The sequence below is a fragment of the Pyxicephalus adspersus genome, chromosome 4, assembly GCF_032062135.1.
Source record: "Pyxicephalus adspersus chromosome 4, UCB_Pads_2.0, whole genome shotgun sequence".
NCBI classification, from domain to species: domain Eukaryota; kingdom Metazoa; phylum Chordata; class Amphibia; order Anura; family Pyxicephalidae; genus Pyxicephalus; species Pyxicephalus adspersus.
Window position 1 is genome coordinate 99,558,169 of NC_092861.1, and position 15,768 is coordinate 99,573,936.

At 42.2% G+C, this 15,768-nt stretch overlaps 1 protein-coding gene across 1 annotated transcript in view; it reads left to right on the plus strand.

Annotated features, from left to right (window-relative positions):
• ARHGEF33 (Rho guanine nucleotide exchange factor 33) overlaps positions 1-15,768 on the plus strand; it is a 311,282-nt gene that overhangs the window by 101,263 nt on the left and 194,251 nt on the right. Inside the window, exon 4 of the mRNA XM_072410237.1 lies at positions 12,678-12,799. Within this exon, the coding sequence (XP_072266338.1) occupies positions 12,678-12,799 (122 nt within the window). The remainder of the gene's footprint in view (positions 1-12,677; positions 12,800-15,768) is intronic.

Here is a 15,768-nt window from a genome sequence, read left to right on the forward strand (position 1 = left end):
GAAGATGCTGAAAACAGAGGAAGGAGGAATAATTTAAGATAGAGGGGTCTCCCTGAAACCATATTCTTAGATCAATTGGAAACCGCAGTAAGGGGTCTGCTTAATCAGATTTGGGGCTTTCCACTTACAGCCCCCCTTCCCACATATTTCTTTTTACAAGATTGTTTTACACCATCTGATTAGGACATTATTTTTTCTCCCTTTTTTTTTGTGTGGATAAAAATTTCATTGTACCATCTGTGTATTTGGCTCTCTGGAATCTAGATTATACTTGTTGAAAGATCCGAATGCTCTATGAGGATTCTGTGTCTGGTTGATTGTTCTGGCTACAGTACTTAAAGTCGGTTTGTTCCATACAGTCATCTTTTTCATTAAGTGCCGTGAGCTGTTTGGTGATTGGTGGTGGATCCTGCAATATCTGAGAGCTCATCCACAATTGGTTCACTAATCATGGGGTAATGTATCCCCAGGGGATTCAGACGGCCATCTTGCTCCCCTGATCCCTGCATTTTCCTGCATCATCCTAATCCATATTCATCCTGTCACGCAGAAGTGTCACAACTTCAAACTCTCACATATCTCCTCTTGGGAGATTATTATACATCGTCTGATTAGCATATTTCTGTGCTGGACACTCTTTCCTGTGGAAAGATTTTTTTTTCATCACACCATCTGAATATTTGGCCCTCTGGCATTTAGATTATACATATTGCATCTAAATCCTATTGGGACTTTTTTCTCAGATTCAGTATACTGTGAGTCTAAAGTTTTCACCAGCCTTCTCTACTGCATTTATTAAGTTTGCGAGACTTTAGGGATATCATCATGTGCAGTTAATTTCACAGGATGTGAGGCTTCACCACCGCTGGGCCTTACATATGGATGTATAATAAGCTATAGAATCGGGAAAACAAGCCTTCTTAACTTCCACTTTCTATATCTTCTAGTACAATCCCATAATATTGTCCTTCTCCCTTCTGTAACATGCGCAAGGGTAAAGTGAATAGCCAATCCTCCCAAAAATGGGAAATAGGAACCTTTTTTGCCCGTTCTAAAACCCCTGGTCCTAGTGGAAGTGGTCCTAACACTAGATTCAACACTGCTCAGACCACCATGCCTGGTCTGGAACCCCCTGACTTTACTCAAGAGGATTCTTCTTCTAACTTTCCTTCCCTATTGGGTGAAGATAAGAACCCTTCAAGCCCTACAAGCCCTCCACAAACATCCATGGACCCCTCTGAGGTGTGGGACAGAGATGCCTACCTGAGGTCTCTACCTACCAAAGCAGACTTTGAATCGTACCTTGTACGCATCCAAAACTCTTTCCGCTCTGAACTAGCCACACTTAGATCTGACCTTGGCTCCAGAATAGAGGAGGTGGAACGAACGACTGAAGATCTCCGTACCCACATACAAAATCACACCCAAACTCTTAATGAACACTCAATGCTACTTCAACAACTTCTGTACCATCAGGATGACCTAGAGAATCGGAGCCGCCGTAACAACATAAGGATTCAAGGACTTCCAGAATTGATAGAACCTAAAGACCTTCATGCAGCAACAACTTTGTTTAATGAACTTCTTCAGAGGCCTAGGGACAATGTTATAGAAATTGATCGCATTCATCGAACTCTGGGCCCAAAAAGCCAGGACCCAGACAGACCAAGAGATGTTATTTGCAGAGTCTATTCCCTCCAGCTTAAAGAACTTATTATGCAGGAAGCCAGGTCACAAGAGGAGTTCACCTTCAACAATCGTCCCATTATGCTCCTAACCGACCTCTCTCGTAACACTTTGGCACTCCGCCGAGCACTAAAACCACTGTTACAACTGTTGAAAGACAACAACATCAAATACAGATGGGGCTTCCCATTTCAACTTTTTGCTCACAGAGGTAGCAAATCTGCGACATTTCGTCAACTAGGAGACTTGCCCACCTTCTTGGTGAGGTTTGAGCTCCCCCAAGTCAACCTTCCAGATTGGCCTACGCTCCCCACGCCTTTAACCCCTCCCAGCGAATTCTGAATGGCAGCAAGTACAGAGGAAGTCTAACAGAGACCAGGTGCGCAATTCTTCACAGGCCCTCCGTGAATGTGGACTAGTTTATCAGGGGGTTTTATTATACCTCCGAAGCTGAAGGACTAGTTGTCCCCTTCTTTAGAAGGTCTGGGTTGCTTACCCACAGAGGTATTTTTGTGAAAGATTTCTCTTTATGCTGAACTGCTTTGATACTGTTCTTATTGATATAGTTTATGACAATGATTTGTTTTAAAATAGTATTTATATTCAGAATTATATTTGTACCCTCCCCCGTACAGCTTACATTGGCTATCTCATCCAATACTTTTATTTGAATATAATTATAGGCCTGGCCCCGGTGGTGGGGGCCTCACCCTGACCACCTGAGCTACCCCTTCCAAGGGAATCTGCACAGCTGATCTGCGCTTATTGTTTTTTTATTTTGTGTTGATTGTCTTTTTGTTTTGCACACTGTTCCATCCCCCTGTCTACCCTTCCCCCCCATCTGACCTCCCCCGGAGTCCTTACACCCCTGCCCTTGGGAATATCTAAACCACTGAGAAACTGAAAAGCCGCTCTCAATTTTACTGCGATGGGCCCGGTTAAAGTAGTTACATATAATGGTAAAGGGTTGAATACTCCTGAAAAACGCTCCTCCTATTTTGGCAGAATTACACAGGCTGAAGACACAAATAGCTTTCATACAGGAAACCCATTTCCATGCTGACAGGATCCCGAGGTTGGGCAATAAGGGATATCCGATAGCGTATCATAGCTGCACCCACTCATCTAAATCCAAGGGTGTGAGTAATTTGATAGCCTCCTCTGTTACATGGCATTTTAAGGTACAACTGAGCTGTTCAGACGGCAGATTTCTTTTTGCTAAGGGGTCTTTAGAAGGCTCTACAGTCACTTTAGCTGCCATCTACCTTTCTAATACCAGTCAGGCCTCCTTTTTAACTGAAGTACTCGAAAAACTAGAAAAATTTCAAGAAGGTATACTGATCTTGGTAGGAGACTTTAATTTCTCACCTGAGGGGACAGTAGACACCTCTGGTGGTGGTCCTACTCATTTTCCAATTCGTAACAACGGTAGAATGATAAAAGTTCGATCTCAATATAGGCTCCTCGACATATGGCGCGTTTTACATCCCCAGGATAGAGATTATACATTTTTTTCTTCACCACATAGCTCATACTTGAGGATTGATTACTTTTGGCTCCACATTCTGAATTACACAGGGTACTATCTTGCTCTATTGGCTCCATAACTTTATCAGATCATGCTCCGGTCTCCATTTCTATCGAGTTATCTTATTCCTGTCCCAAATCCTGGAATTGGAGCCTGAACGAATCCCTTCTCCAAGACGCAGCGGTCTTGGCAGTTGTCAATTCAGAATTATCCAATTACTTTCAGACCAATGCCACTTCTGAGACCAGCCCTCTTTTGCTTTGGGAAGCCCATAAAGCAGTTATACGGGGTGTATTCATCAAAGATGGGACGGGACTTAAGCGAGCCCACCAGAAGGGGACACTCTCCAGCGTATTGTATCTCTTGAATCTTCACATAAATCTTCGCTAGACCCTACAAGTGGGTAATGAACTCCGAGTTCTCTGTGAGAAACTTTCACTACTTTGTCTAGAAAGGGCTAGACTTGCTCTGACTAAATTGCAGGAGAATGTTCTACGAGCATGGTAACAAAAGTGGCCGTCTGCTAGCCAATGCTCTCTGTGTACACAAAACTGGCTCGTTTATCCCCTTTCTCACGGACAACTGTGGACAGAAAATTTACCATACAAAAGATATAGCAGAATCCTTTGCCGGTACTACTCCACATTAGTTATCAAAGTCATCCTCCCCTTTGGCGTCGGGAGAAAAGATACAGGCGATCCAAAAATATCTCTCGGCGAGTGGGATGCCTTCCCTTTCTTCTTCTGAGAGGGAGATACTAGAGACCCCTATCTCAGTGAAGGAATTTAATGCGGCCATAAAAGACACCCCCACAGGTAAAACCCCTGGACCAGATGGGCTTCCATTAGCATATTACGAAGCTTCTCAGGCTCCTTTGGCGTCTCATTTTCTGGCAGCATTTAATTATATTATCGAAGGAGGCCGGTTCTCCTTGGACTCCCTGCGGTGCGGGCCACCATTACAGTCATACCCAAGGAGGGTAAGAATCCCTCCTCATGTGCGGGTTACCGACCAATCTCCCTCCTTAATCAAGACCTCAAACTTTTTACAAAAATTCTTGCCTCCAGATTGGTTACGGTCATGTATAAACTCGTTCATTTTGATCAGGGTGGTTTCATGCCCGGCAGGGAGGCCAGAGACAATACAACCAGAGTACTGAACTGGATTTATTATGCCAAGTCCAGACGTATTCCGCTAATGCTGCTGTCAACGGACGCTGAAAAGGCTTTTGATCGGGTAGATTGGCTTTACATGGACTATACTCTACTACACATAGGCCTAGGCCCCAGAATGCTATCATGGATGCGGGCCATTTACTCTGAACCCACGGCCAAGGTCAGAGTGAATGAACTGCTCTCAGACTCACTGCCCATTTCTAATGGCACAAGACAGGGCTGTCCCCTATCTCCTTTAATTTTCATCCTATCCCTGGAGCCGCTCCTGCGCATGGTTTGTGCCTTCTCTACTGTCTCAGGCCTGAATATGGGAGGTTCGGTCCAGAAAGTAGCGGCTTCTGCCGATGATTTATTGTTCGCCATAACCAACCCTGTTGTCTCTGCCTAATCTCATGACAATCCTGAATGAATTCAACACCATGTCCAACTTCAAAATAACTACTCCAAATCAGCAGCCTTAGATGTAACGCTTCTGACTGGAGCCCGCTCCCATCTCCAACAATCGTTTGCTTTCCGATGGGAACCCCATGCGATTACGTACCGAGGAAATTATTTGACAGGAACTATCTCCCGCTGCTTTCCACAGTGAACTCTGATCTGATCTGGGATAAACTGACTTTTTCTTGGCTGGGATGCATAAATGTTATCAAAATGAATATTCTCCTTCGGTTTTTATACTTTTTTCAAACGCTGCCCATTAAAATTCATGGGTCCTTTTTTAGGATCCTCACCTCCAAACTTTTTCGCTTTATCTGGTGAAATAAAGCTCCAAGGCTTTGCAGATCCTTACTTATGAGGTCTAAATTGGAAGGAGGTCTGGGAGTCCCAAACCTGTTTCACTACTATTTGTCTGCTCATCTGACACGGGTACTGGATTGGTGCAGAAATGGAGGGCTTAAGCAATGGATATTTTTAGAACGGTGTTTTTGCCCAACACCTCTGCACCTCCTCCCTTGGCTGCCGATTTTGGTCTTCTCGAGTCTTAAATCTCATCCTACGGTGGGATACACATGGGAGCTGGCTGTATGGAGCTTTCACCGTTTACATCTCTCACCTTCCCCGCCACCTCTTTTTCCAGTCCTGGGCAACCTGTCTTTCCCCCCAGGGATGGAGGACGGGAGATTTAAAGAATTGCTCTCTGCGGGGGTCTGCAGGGCACTACACTTTATTGGATCGAACAGATGGATTGACCCGGGGGGACTAAGAGAGGCTACGGGTGAATTTCAACTAGATTTCTGGAAAACTATGCAGATCACCCATTTCCTGTCTGATCTCCGCCCGGTCCTATCCTATCGCATGCCCCTTACTCCTTTTGAACAACTATGTATGGGAGAGGGTGGTGTTAGACACTATCTGTGGTTTATAGGCTTTTACAAATTCCACCTCCTTATTATACATTATACAACTGGATTCTTGGGAGACTGATTTGGGTCTCTTGCTCTCTATGGAGCAGGAAGAAAATATTCTTTATTGGACTCATAAAGCATCCATCGCCAGTAAATACCAAGAAACTTGCTTCAAGGTAGTCTTGAGATGGTACCGCACTCCAGAGAAACTACACCAAATTTTTCCAGAGGTATCAGACCATTGCTGGCCGTGTCAGACAGAAAAAGGTACGCTGCTACACGTATTTTGGCATTGCCCCCTCTTGCGAAATTTCTGGGTCACTGTTCAGACTATTGTTCAACAGATGTCTGACCAAGATATCCCTGATGACCCAGCTTTTTTCCTTCTTCAGCATAATTTATTTTCACGGAAGGCATACAAAAGCTCGGTCATCAGACACCTTATTGTGGCTGCCATTTCCTGCATTGCTGCTTGCTGGCGAAATCCGTCTCCATCCACGATTGGATCGTGGCTTGGTAGAGTCAATGAAATCCATCGAATGGAAGATCTTACCTCCACTGTGTGGGGCACTGGCAGGAAGGTGGCTCACACTTGTTACTACTGGTCACAATTTATGCTTACTACCGAATACCGAGACCTTGCTTTCTGTAATTGAAATCTATGTATGGTTTTCATACTCACATTTTTCCCTTTGGGAGCGATCCCCCCTACTTGGTGCACTCTTCACTCCACTCTTCCCCCTGTCCCTTTTCCCTTGTGCCCCAACCTCGAGCCCTCCACATACCCTTTTGTTGAATTATTTAATTACAGTTCTTCTTCTTTTTATTATTACTTGCAATGTTATAAATTGTCTTATGGTATTGTTGCACCAAGTGTGCACCAATATGGTTGGAATATTTTTATGGTTGTCATGTTAGTATGTGCCTGTTTATTTGGTTTAATTCCAATCCTGTGATATCCTGTATCCCCTCCCCTGTATTGTACCCCGTTAAAAATTTTAAATAAAGAATGTTTAAAAAAGAGAGACAGGCATACATTATCACTGAGGTTTCCCAGCTTGCTTAATTGCTAAAAAAGATGAGTGCTCTTTTGCTCTACGCTTCCCAGAAAAGTTAGAATCTTTTTGTGTTGATTTGGGCATACCAAAACCTTCTCTTCCAGGATGGCGAGATGTGGAATATGTTAGCTCTCCATTTTCCTACCAAACAGCCTGGCAGTGGAATCAAAGAAAACGACCTTGCCAATTGATGGTGGCCGCTGCAAAGTCCTAATATGGGGACTGTTTTACAGTAATGATGGGTTAAAAAGATAATATAACCTTGTGAGTTTATGCGGCCTTAAAAATACCCTTTATTTGAAGGTGAGGGTGGCAGGGTGGTATCTTACTGTATGTTTCTTGTTGCAGATTTTGATTGTCACATGATTAATTTAATGGCAACATACTCAGTTGTCACCCCCCAAGCTCCACAGCTGAGGGCCTCTTTTGGCCCCTACTCAGCACAATGGGTTTTCCTGTGTTTGGAGTACCATGTATATGGAAGGGATGTTTGTGTTTTTGGTTTCAATAGGAAACTGGAGTTTGAAAAATGTACTATGCGTTTGTCTTTTTTTGTTAAGAAGGATGTCATAATGAAACTACAGAATGCACAGAGGAGTATACACACTTTTTCTGTTTCAATTATTAGGTTATGCTATCTAAATAAATAAATTTAATTACTTATAACGTGAAAGGACTACACTCTGCCACAATGAGACATCAGGTTCTGCAAGAATTACACTAAGGGGAGATATACATTTTTTTTTACAGGAGACACACCTTCTTTTTCACTCAAATGTTAGACGGTCTTCTAGACATTTCTCTGAGTGGTACAAAATGGCTTATCACAGTCGGGGAGATCAAGGGGCATGGCTATTGGTTTTAGAAAGGGAAATCAATTTGAAGTAGCTGATTCAGTTTCTGACTCTTAATATGGATAAGCGAGCGCATTTTAAAAACTCGATCTCGCTGTGAATTCGGCAGGTATCGCTTAGAGACATTCTGAGCGAGTATGGCCAGTGTAAATTCACCAAACAAGATCGAATTAAAAAAAAAAAAAAAAAAGATTGTGGGCTGTGCTGATCAAGGAGTGCAGCGCCGGTGTGCTATCCCCAGCACTAGAGGTTAAATGGGGACAAGGGGAAATTCCTCAGCCAATCAGAAAGCACTAGAGGTTTTGAATGGGGATACTTGTCCCCATTTAACCTCTAGTGCCAGGTATCACACACAGGATTCCCAGGGTTGCATGAATGAATGCAGCCCTGAGAATCCACTGCGATCCTATATGGCCTCCAATATATATATGTGCCCTATTATAATATTATTACTCACTTTTTATATCACTTGGACACCTTATATATATTTTTCACGGTATATATATTACTGATAATTGGAATATTCTGAGATTAGAATTAGAATTTACTTGTAAAAAAGGGTTTGTACATTTCCATCTTGGAGCACTTTTATGTTGAAGCATAAATTTGTCTTGAGGACTGTTAAACACAATATAAGATTGTATTGTTATGGAACACTTTGTATTACTTTTGTATTATTGTGATTAGTGTTGTCTGTAAATATGTTTGTATAATTAAATAAAAAGCCTAAATAATAAAAAAAAAAAATTACACATTATTGCAGCAGCTTAGGGCTGCGGCGGCCTCACAAGGTGAGGCCTGGCTGCAAGCTAGGGTAGTGGAGGCTGTTCGGGGGGCTACCAGTGGTCCTTCCTCAGCTAGATTAGAAGGGTTATCACCTTGGAGGCAAAAGCCTCCGTTGCTCCTGAGCCCAGAAACTTTTGCCAGAGCTCAGCGCCATTCTGGGAGTGCCTTGAGGGACCCTCCTATCTGGGCGCAGATTGGCCCGGTCTGGTCCCAGGCTGGGGAAAAATCCCCTTTGCCGGTGGAGCTCTGGTGCGGGGGCGGCGGCTGCCAGGGAGCGAAGCCCCCATTCAGATACTGGTGAGGTCTTGATAGGGGAGGGCTCACTTGAAGCCAGGGCCCCGCGTTCTGCAGGGGCCTGGCACCATGCATCCAGTGTGGCAGGAAGCAAAGCCCTTGTTTTTACCACGCTGAGGCGGTGGCTGGGGAGGCCTCGCTTTTTGCGGTAGTGATGTGGGCGCGGCTTTGATCCCAGAAGTTCCCCGGTTTCCCGGAAGGGGAACTATCGACATCTGGAGAGCACAAGGATGCAAGCCTGGTGCTAGACGCAGCACGGGGCCCCAGGACAGTGGAGGCAGGATCACAAGAGGAGGAACTGCCAGGTAGGAACATAAAGGGGGTCCATTGGGAGGTGGAACGGGGGCTGTGTAATGAGGACAGGCAAGGTGACCTAGCTTGGAGTAGGGGGGGGGGGAGGGGGGGTAGGGGTGCAGACCACGGGACCAAGGTGGGTATTTGGGGGGGTTCAAGAAGTGCTGGAAGGATTGAAGAAGGTTGTGAGGCGGCTTGATGGTAGAGGGGGGTGGGGGGTCATGGGGAAGGCTGGGGCAAGGAGGGGCAGAGTGTGGGTGTTTGGGGAAGCTTAGGACAGGCAGTAGCAGCAGGTGGAAGTGAAGGGGGGCGCCACAGTGGTAGGAACGGGGTGTGAGCAATTGGGTGGGGACAGCGTGGCTGAGGGCGACAGGGTCACAGTTTTTTCAGGGGGGGCAGCAGTCAGCAGGCAACAGGGTCATTGGCCAGAAAGAAGAAAGGGGTGTGTTGGCTATTTACTGAGGGAGGGTGTAAATTTGGGGGGGCTATCGATTCTGCCATGAGTGCTCAGGGTGCGGGGGTAATCACGGACTCTCGCGTTGTTTTATGGACTTTATGGACGCCTTTCGGCTGTTGCCGGTCGCCAACAGTGTGGGTAGCTTTTAGGTTGCAAGTAGGAAGGTATTTTGTGGATAGGTACCTTCTTATGGGGTGTTCGATCTCTTGTGCTTTGTTCAAGAGGTTTAGCACCTTTTTGAAATTTGTGGTTCGTTCGGTGGTGGAGGTGGAATCAGTCATTCACTATTTGGACGACTTCTTATTGATTGGGCCGCCAGGTAGTTCTGGTAGTACCCTGAAACCTAGGCCCTAGTTGCCCTGAATTGCCCTAGGAATAGTGACTGGGCTTGAGACTACTGGTTCTTCCCTGATGAAAGAACCAGCGTCTCCCTGAGGCCTAGTAACAACAATAGAACAACAAAACACCAAAAGCAGTTCAACTTATCTTAAATAGCAAATGGAGGAGCAGGAACCCTGAAGAGGACAACACACCAGCTCTTCCACATCCCAGAAGTGAATATCAACCGCATAGCATGAAGTGTGAGGCCAGACTAAATGGAGGAGCAGTAATGACCACCAGCTGCAGCTGATACAAGGGGTGTGGTCATTACAAACAACAACACAGAAACAAGTAAAAGCAAACAGACTGTCAGATAACCTCACGTGCAGGTTGTCTCACAGATCTTCTAACCTCAGTCACGGAAGGGACCGTGACATCTACATGCTGGAGGTAATTACATGTGGCGCCGGCAATGAGAGAGCTGATTCTAAATGTGAGGTTAGACTTTGTGAGGTTTCCGGGCATTCCCAGTTATTGTAATTGTTTGGTTGGATATAGTGGTCAGAAGTAGCTGGAGGGGTGCGTGATCAGCTGACAAGCTTAACAAAACGAGAATTAAAGTGAAAAAAGAGGTTGGGAGATTTATGGCAAGAAATGGAGTGATAGTGGTGTGTCACCAGGAGCTGGGGGAGAAGACCTGGCGGTATCTGCGAAGGGATGGGGTGCATTTGAATGCTGATCTGTGGTTTCTTGGTCAGCAGGATGGTGCGCAGAGAGCACTTAATACATGGAGGGGCGCACAGGCGTGAGGGATCCCGCTTGTGCGCTATGGCGGTTGAGGTCTGGAGGAAGGTAAGTGACCGAGGGTAATTTATGGAGGGGCAAACAAGCTGATGGTATGCTCCTTTAGGTTTAGTATGGTATAGGCCCCTGAGGTGGTGCTGGGTGGGTAGGGGCCAGTGTGGTATTGATGGTGATTCAGACTTTACCTTCCAAGACCTGCAGCCTAGTTTATTGGGTTTAAACTGATTGGTTGTGTTAGTAAAGGGAACATGGTTGTTATATGGTTGGAAAATTTGGGAGGATTTTATTATAGTAATGGTGGTGTTAATGTGTATGTTAATTTATGCTGAGTTGAAAATGTATATGGAGTTTTGTTTGGTATTTATGCAAATGTTGTAAATTAGTTAATTTATTTGTAGTAAATAAATGGCTGCTTGCCAGTCATTTTTAAGTCCATTAAGTTGTCAGTGTGTCATTGGTGGGGTTTTGGGGCTGGCAAGTTGGGAGGAGGTGGGGGAAGGTATGTTTGGAGGGAAAATTGGGCAAAGGTCCGAGATACCCCAGTCATGATGTTTTTTAAAGTGTACAGTTGTTCTGTGTTTATGTTTTCTCTTTTTTTTGTATATGGATTAACCACCTGGCCGGTAAACCCGACCTTGGTTCGGGTCTATCGATTTTGTAAAAAACGATAAACCCGAACTTTTCTCACTGTCTAAATTCCCTCACTTACCTGGTCCCAGCTGCGATGATCCAGCGTCGATCGAAAAAAAAAAAATACTCACCTTCTCCCCGCAGCTCCTCCGGCGATGTCTTCTGTCTTCTTTCTTCATCCGGCGAGTGCAGTGACGGTCATTGGGAAACCGGTGTTTCCCGGTGATGTCGCTGCATGCGTCGGTGGGGGCGGGAGGCGGGGCGGGAAATTCAAAATTTTGTATTGAGTTCCTTTGCATTGAACTCAATACAAAAAAGCTGTATTGAGTCCAATACAAAGAAATCCTTATATAATATATACATAATTGTATTATATATATATTAGATTAAGATTTTTTTTTAAAGATTTTTTTTTTGTTTTATTAAAAAAATTTTATTAATAAATTTATAAAATTTTGGACATATTTCATTGAATTATAAGTAATTTTTGAGTAATTCGGTGAATTATAGCCTACAATCTAAAATAAATTTCCATGTAAAAAATTTAACACTTTTTGCATGGCAGTACAGAAGTTTGGAAAGAATTAGAATACCCGGCATTCGCGTACGCGTCCCTCGGCAATTCCTGATGATGTCCGTGCATGCGCCCGTCGATGGGGGTCGTAGCGGGAAATTCAAATATTTTGTATTGGATTCAATACAAAGTCCTGTATCCAATCCAATACAAAATAATACAAAATATATTTATGTGGTTTTGTCTATAGGTATGTGACGTTGGACTGTTGGACACTAGGGAGGTGTTTTAGAAAAATATATTACTATACAGTATACCGAATTATCGCATTTTCAGTATTTTTCATTTATTTATGTATTCTTGTTTAAGCTGATTTTTGTGTATTTTATATAATTTTATTAAAAGTATTTTTTTTTTTTTTTTTTTTACATGATTGTGTGTTTCAAACATTTTTTATATTCATGATATCTACTAGACCCTTGTTCGGACATACTTCTGTAGGTTACAGGTCTACAATTTTAAAAAAAAAATTTCCCCCCCCCCAGTTTTGGGGAAGAAAAAGTGCGTCTTATACGGCAAAAAATACGGTACATTTCCTAAATCATAGCATAATTATATGTGGTGAAGTAATCAGTGGAATCAAAGTGAAATTTCAATTATTATTTGAGGGAACATTTATTAGGCCATGTAAGGAACATCTTTCCATTTATGTACTTTACATTATTTCAGATAAGGCCTGTCTATATGTAGACATATTTTCATTAGTACAGTGTATTAAAAAATGTTTTATAATAACAATAAACTGATCGAGAACATTGCTTAGTGTAGTAAGACCTCACTAAAATCATAATGGGAGTCCTGCTTTGTGCTTATTATTGCTTATAATTTCCAAAATCTCTTCTTTGGATAACTATGTTACATTGTTTACAGGAAGAGGTAAACACAGCCATGGAGATTATTCATGCTATAATTGCTAAACAGGAAGAAATGCAGCAGAAAATTGAACAACTTCAACAGGAAAAAAAGAGAGAGTCACGCAAAGTAAAAAACAGGTGAGTGGCCCAGGAGAGTTATTTGATAATGAACCTGCCCAATTGCATTTTTTTTCTTTTACCGAACTATAGTTCTGCTTTAACATATATTTATTAGTATTGTTTTCTCAAATAGTTTATTGTATTTGGGATTTAGTCTTCCTGTCAATGATGAACTTAAAGCTGAACATCAGCCTTACCTTGAGGTACAGGCTATTTTCCTGTACTGAAATTGATTATTCTGATTATATTGTACATTGGAGCTGCAGAAAGTAAGATAGGGGCATCTTTTATTTCCTCGCTGATGAACATCCAGCATAATCAAGCCCCTTTTTCCTCAGCTGAACTGTCCCTGGCCTGCCCCTTTCATTTACTGGATTTTAATTATTTCAGGGTTAGCATCACATGTGCGTGTTAGCACAGCTCAGTTTTTAGGAAAATATGTACAGCACATTTCCAGCTCTTGCCATCAGCAATAAGCCCCCTGGATTGCAGATAGTTTGTGATTATGTAAAGTCAGGTATATAGTGGAAACTGTAAGGATTTTTAGGACTTTCATTAGCATGTTGATGGGGGAAGGGAGAATAACCAGAAAAGGTAAAAATATTTTCAGAAAAAATTTCAGCTTTAAGTATAAAATAGCATTGCATTCTTCCAATAGAACTTTCAAAATGCTTACACTTCATGAGACTGTATCTGTAGTGCAGAGGTATAGATGCAGAGAATGTTTAAAAATATTTAAATTGACAAAAAGTATTGAAAGAAAGAAAGTAAAGCAGGGTTTTTAGCACAAAAAGAGAAAACTGTATTAATATTCATACAAGTATACAAAATAAATTAATAAGACATGTGCCAAAATATTTTCTTGTGGCGCAGGATATACATAATAGGCTTCAGAAGGTCACAAAATACAATATACAATAATATCAGTTTGACAGATTTAGGGTTGGACCACAATGGGATCTTGGGGTCCACCAAGTGTCAAATTGGCCCTATGGGGCACTAGACATGCTTCATCTAAAAAAAAAAAAAAAAATATACGTTACATTGCAATATAGTTTTATGACTATTAGATCATATTGACGGTTGTACCCGACACGTTTCGCCTCATTAGGCTTCCTCAGGGGTGGTAGTTTGGCAACATATGTTTAGTCCTTGTAGTATTTGTATCTAAATCAATCAAAGTTTGGTTGTTAATTCAATGTATTATATAATATTATTTTCTGAGCAAAGTTTAGGTCAAAAGATAATATAGTATCTATCTGTGTATAGTTGGATTATAAATGAATCAAACCATTTAAATAGATCTCTATTTATAGAAGTCTTAGGTTAATATTAGACATTATACATTGCCTACAAATTCATAGGAGTTCAATAAAAAAAATATTTGTTTATTAAGACTCACATGATTCTTGTAGAATAATAGACTCTACTTATTGCAAATGTTTAGAATGAAGAAAAGCCCCCCTGCACAGGAAATAATGTAGTAATAGATATGAAATGGGGTTGAGTATCTAAAAAAAAATTATAGATATAAGATATGAATTACCCTTAAAGAGTAATAAGATTTTTTTGTAAAACCCAAAGCTTTCTAGGAATAGTTTCCAGAGCTAAATATTATTAGGTATTACCTTTGTAGTAAGATGCTAGCAAACTCAAGGTATCCAGAGTGGTGGGTTTAAATTCAGAGTATGGCAGCTGCTGGATAGACAGAGTCCCGAGTGCAGGTGATTATGTGTGTGCAGGGAAGCAGGGAGATCAAGAGAACGCCACTCCATATAAAGGACGGCGTACCCAGGACCTCACCCAAACCACATGTGCAGGCAGCCGGCGTCTGTGGAAACCAAAGGAGCCAGCTGAATGGTGTGGAGCCCGAGGGCCGGCGCATTGCGCCACCTCTCCCGCCCGCATCATCTAGCAGACAGTAGGAGGTGGGATCTCCAGCACGTCCAGGCTCAGCCCTGCGGTCTGTCAGAGACCGGGACAGCGCAGCATCCTTGTCTAATAAGATGGGGATACGCGGGGAGGCTGAACCCCACATTGAGGAAAAGTGTGGAGCATAGCTAGGGGGCACTCATTCACTGTTGAGTGCCCCCGTCCCCGCAAGTCGGGCGGGAAAGAGGGGGGCTCCCACCTCCTAGCAGAAGGGATATGTATGTCCAGAACAAGCCCCACAGATGACATTTTGGATGCATTATTAATAATTAAAACTTTGTCGACATCATAAAAAATCATGATTATTGTCAAAAAATTTTTTTAACATGCAATCCTGGAAAACATACGGAAACAAGATATTACAACAACAGTATATGTCTTATAACAACAGTGGTAAATCTTTACATTTAATCGGTATACATATAAATTTTAGTTTAGGTCTATGTGGACGGGTATGTACATAATCAATTTGAAAGAGAGATTTTAGGTAGGTTTCCTTGAACTTATTATCACATAATGAAAGGTTATCACAGAAATGGTTTAAAGCTAAAGGTGTCATTTAAGCCAGGAAAATATTTGGCCTTTAGGAGAAAAATCCATCTAGTTTCTGATTTCAGAAGTTTTTTTATCGAAATCACCTCCACTGGAGCTAAAAGGTACTTCTCCAGGGCAGCAAAAGTGATGCAGTGTGTATCGAATTGAGGTGTGGAGAGATAAAAATGTGTTAGTAAAAAAAAAACAAAAAAAAACCAGACATACTTTTTTTTATCAATCACCATTTTTGTTATCATTATTCTGAAAAAAAACTTAATTACTAAAGAACTAAACAGGCCATTAGTGGAAATACATGTAAATGATATGAGAGTTAATTTGGTAAAGCTAATTTAAATTGTGCATTTTTCTTCATAATAAGAATTGGGTAATCCTGTGTCTAATTAGTGGTAATTATAAGTGCAGGCAAAAGAGACTCATTTATTTTTAGAAGATAGGGTATGTTCATTGCCTAGACAAGTCCCCATTCATCACCTGTGGTGCTCTGTATTCTTAGATAGTGA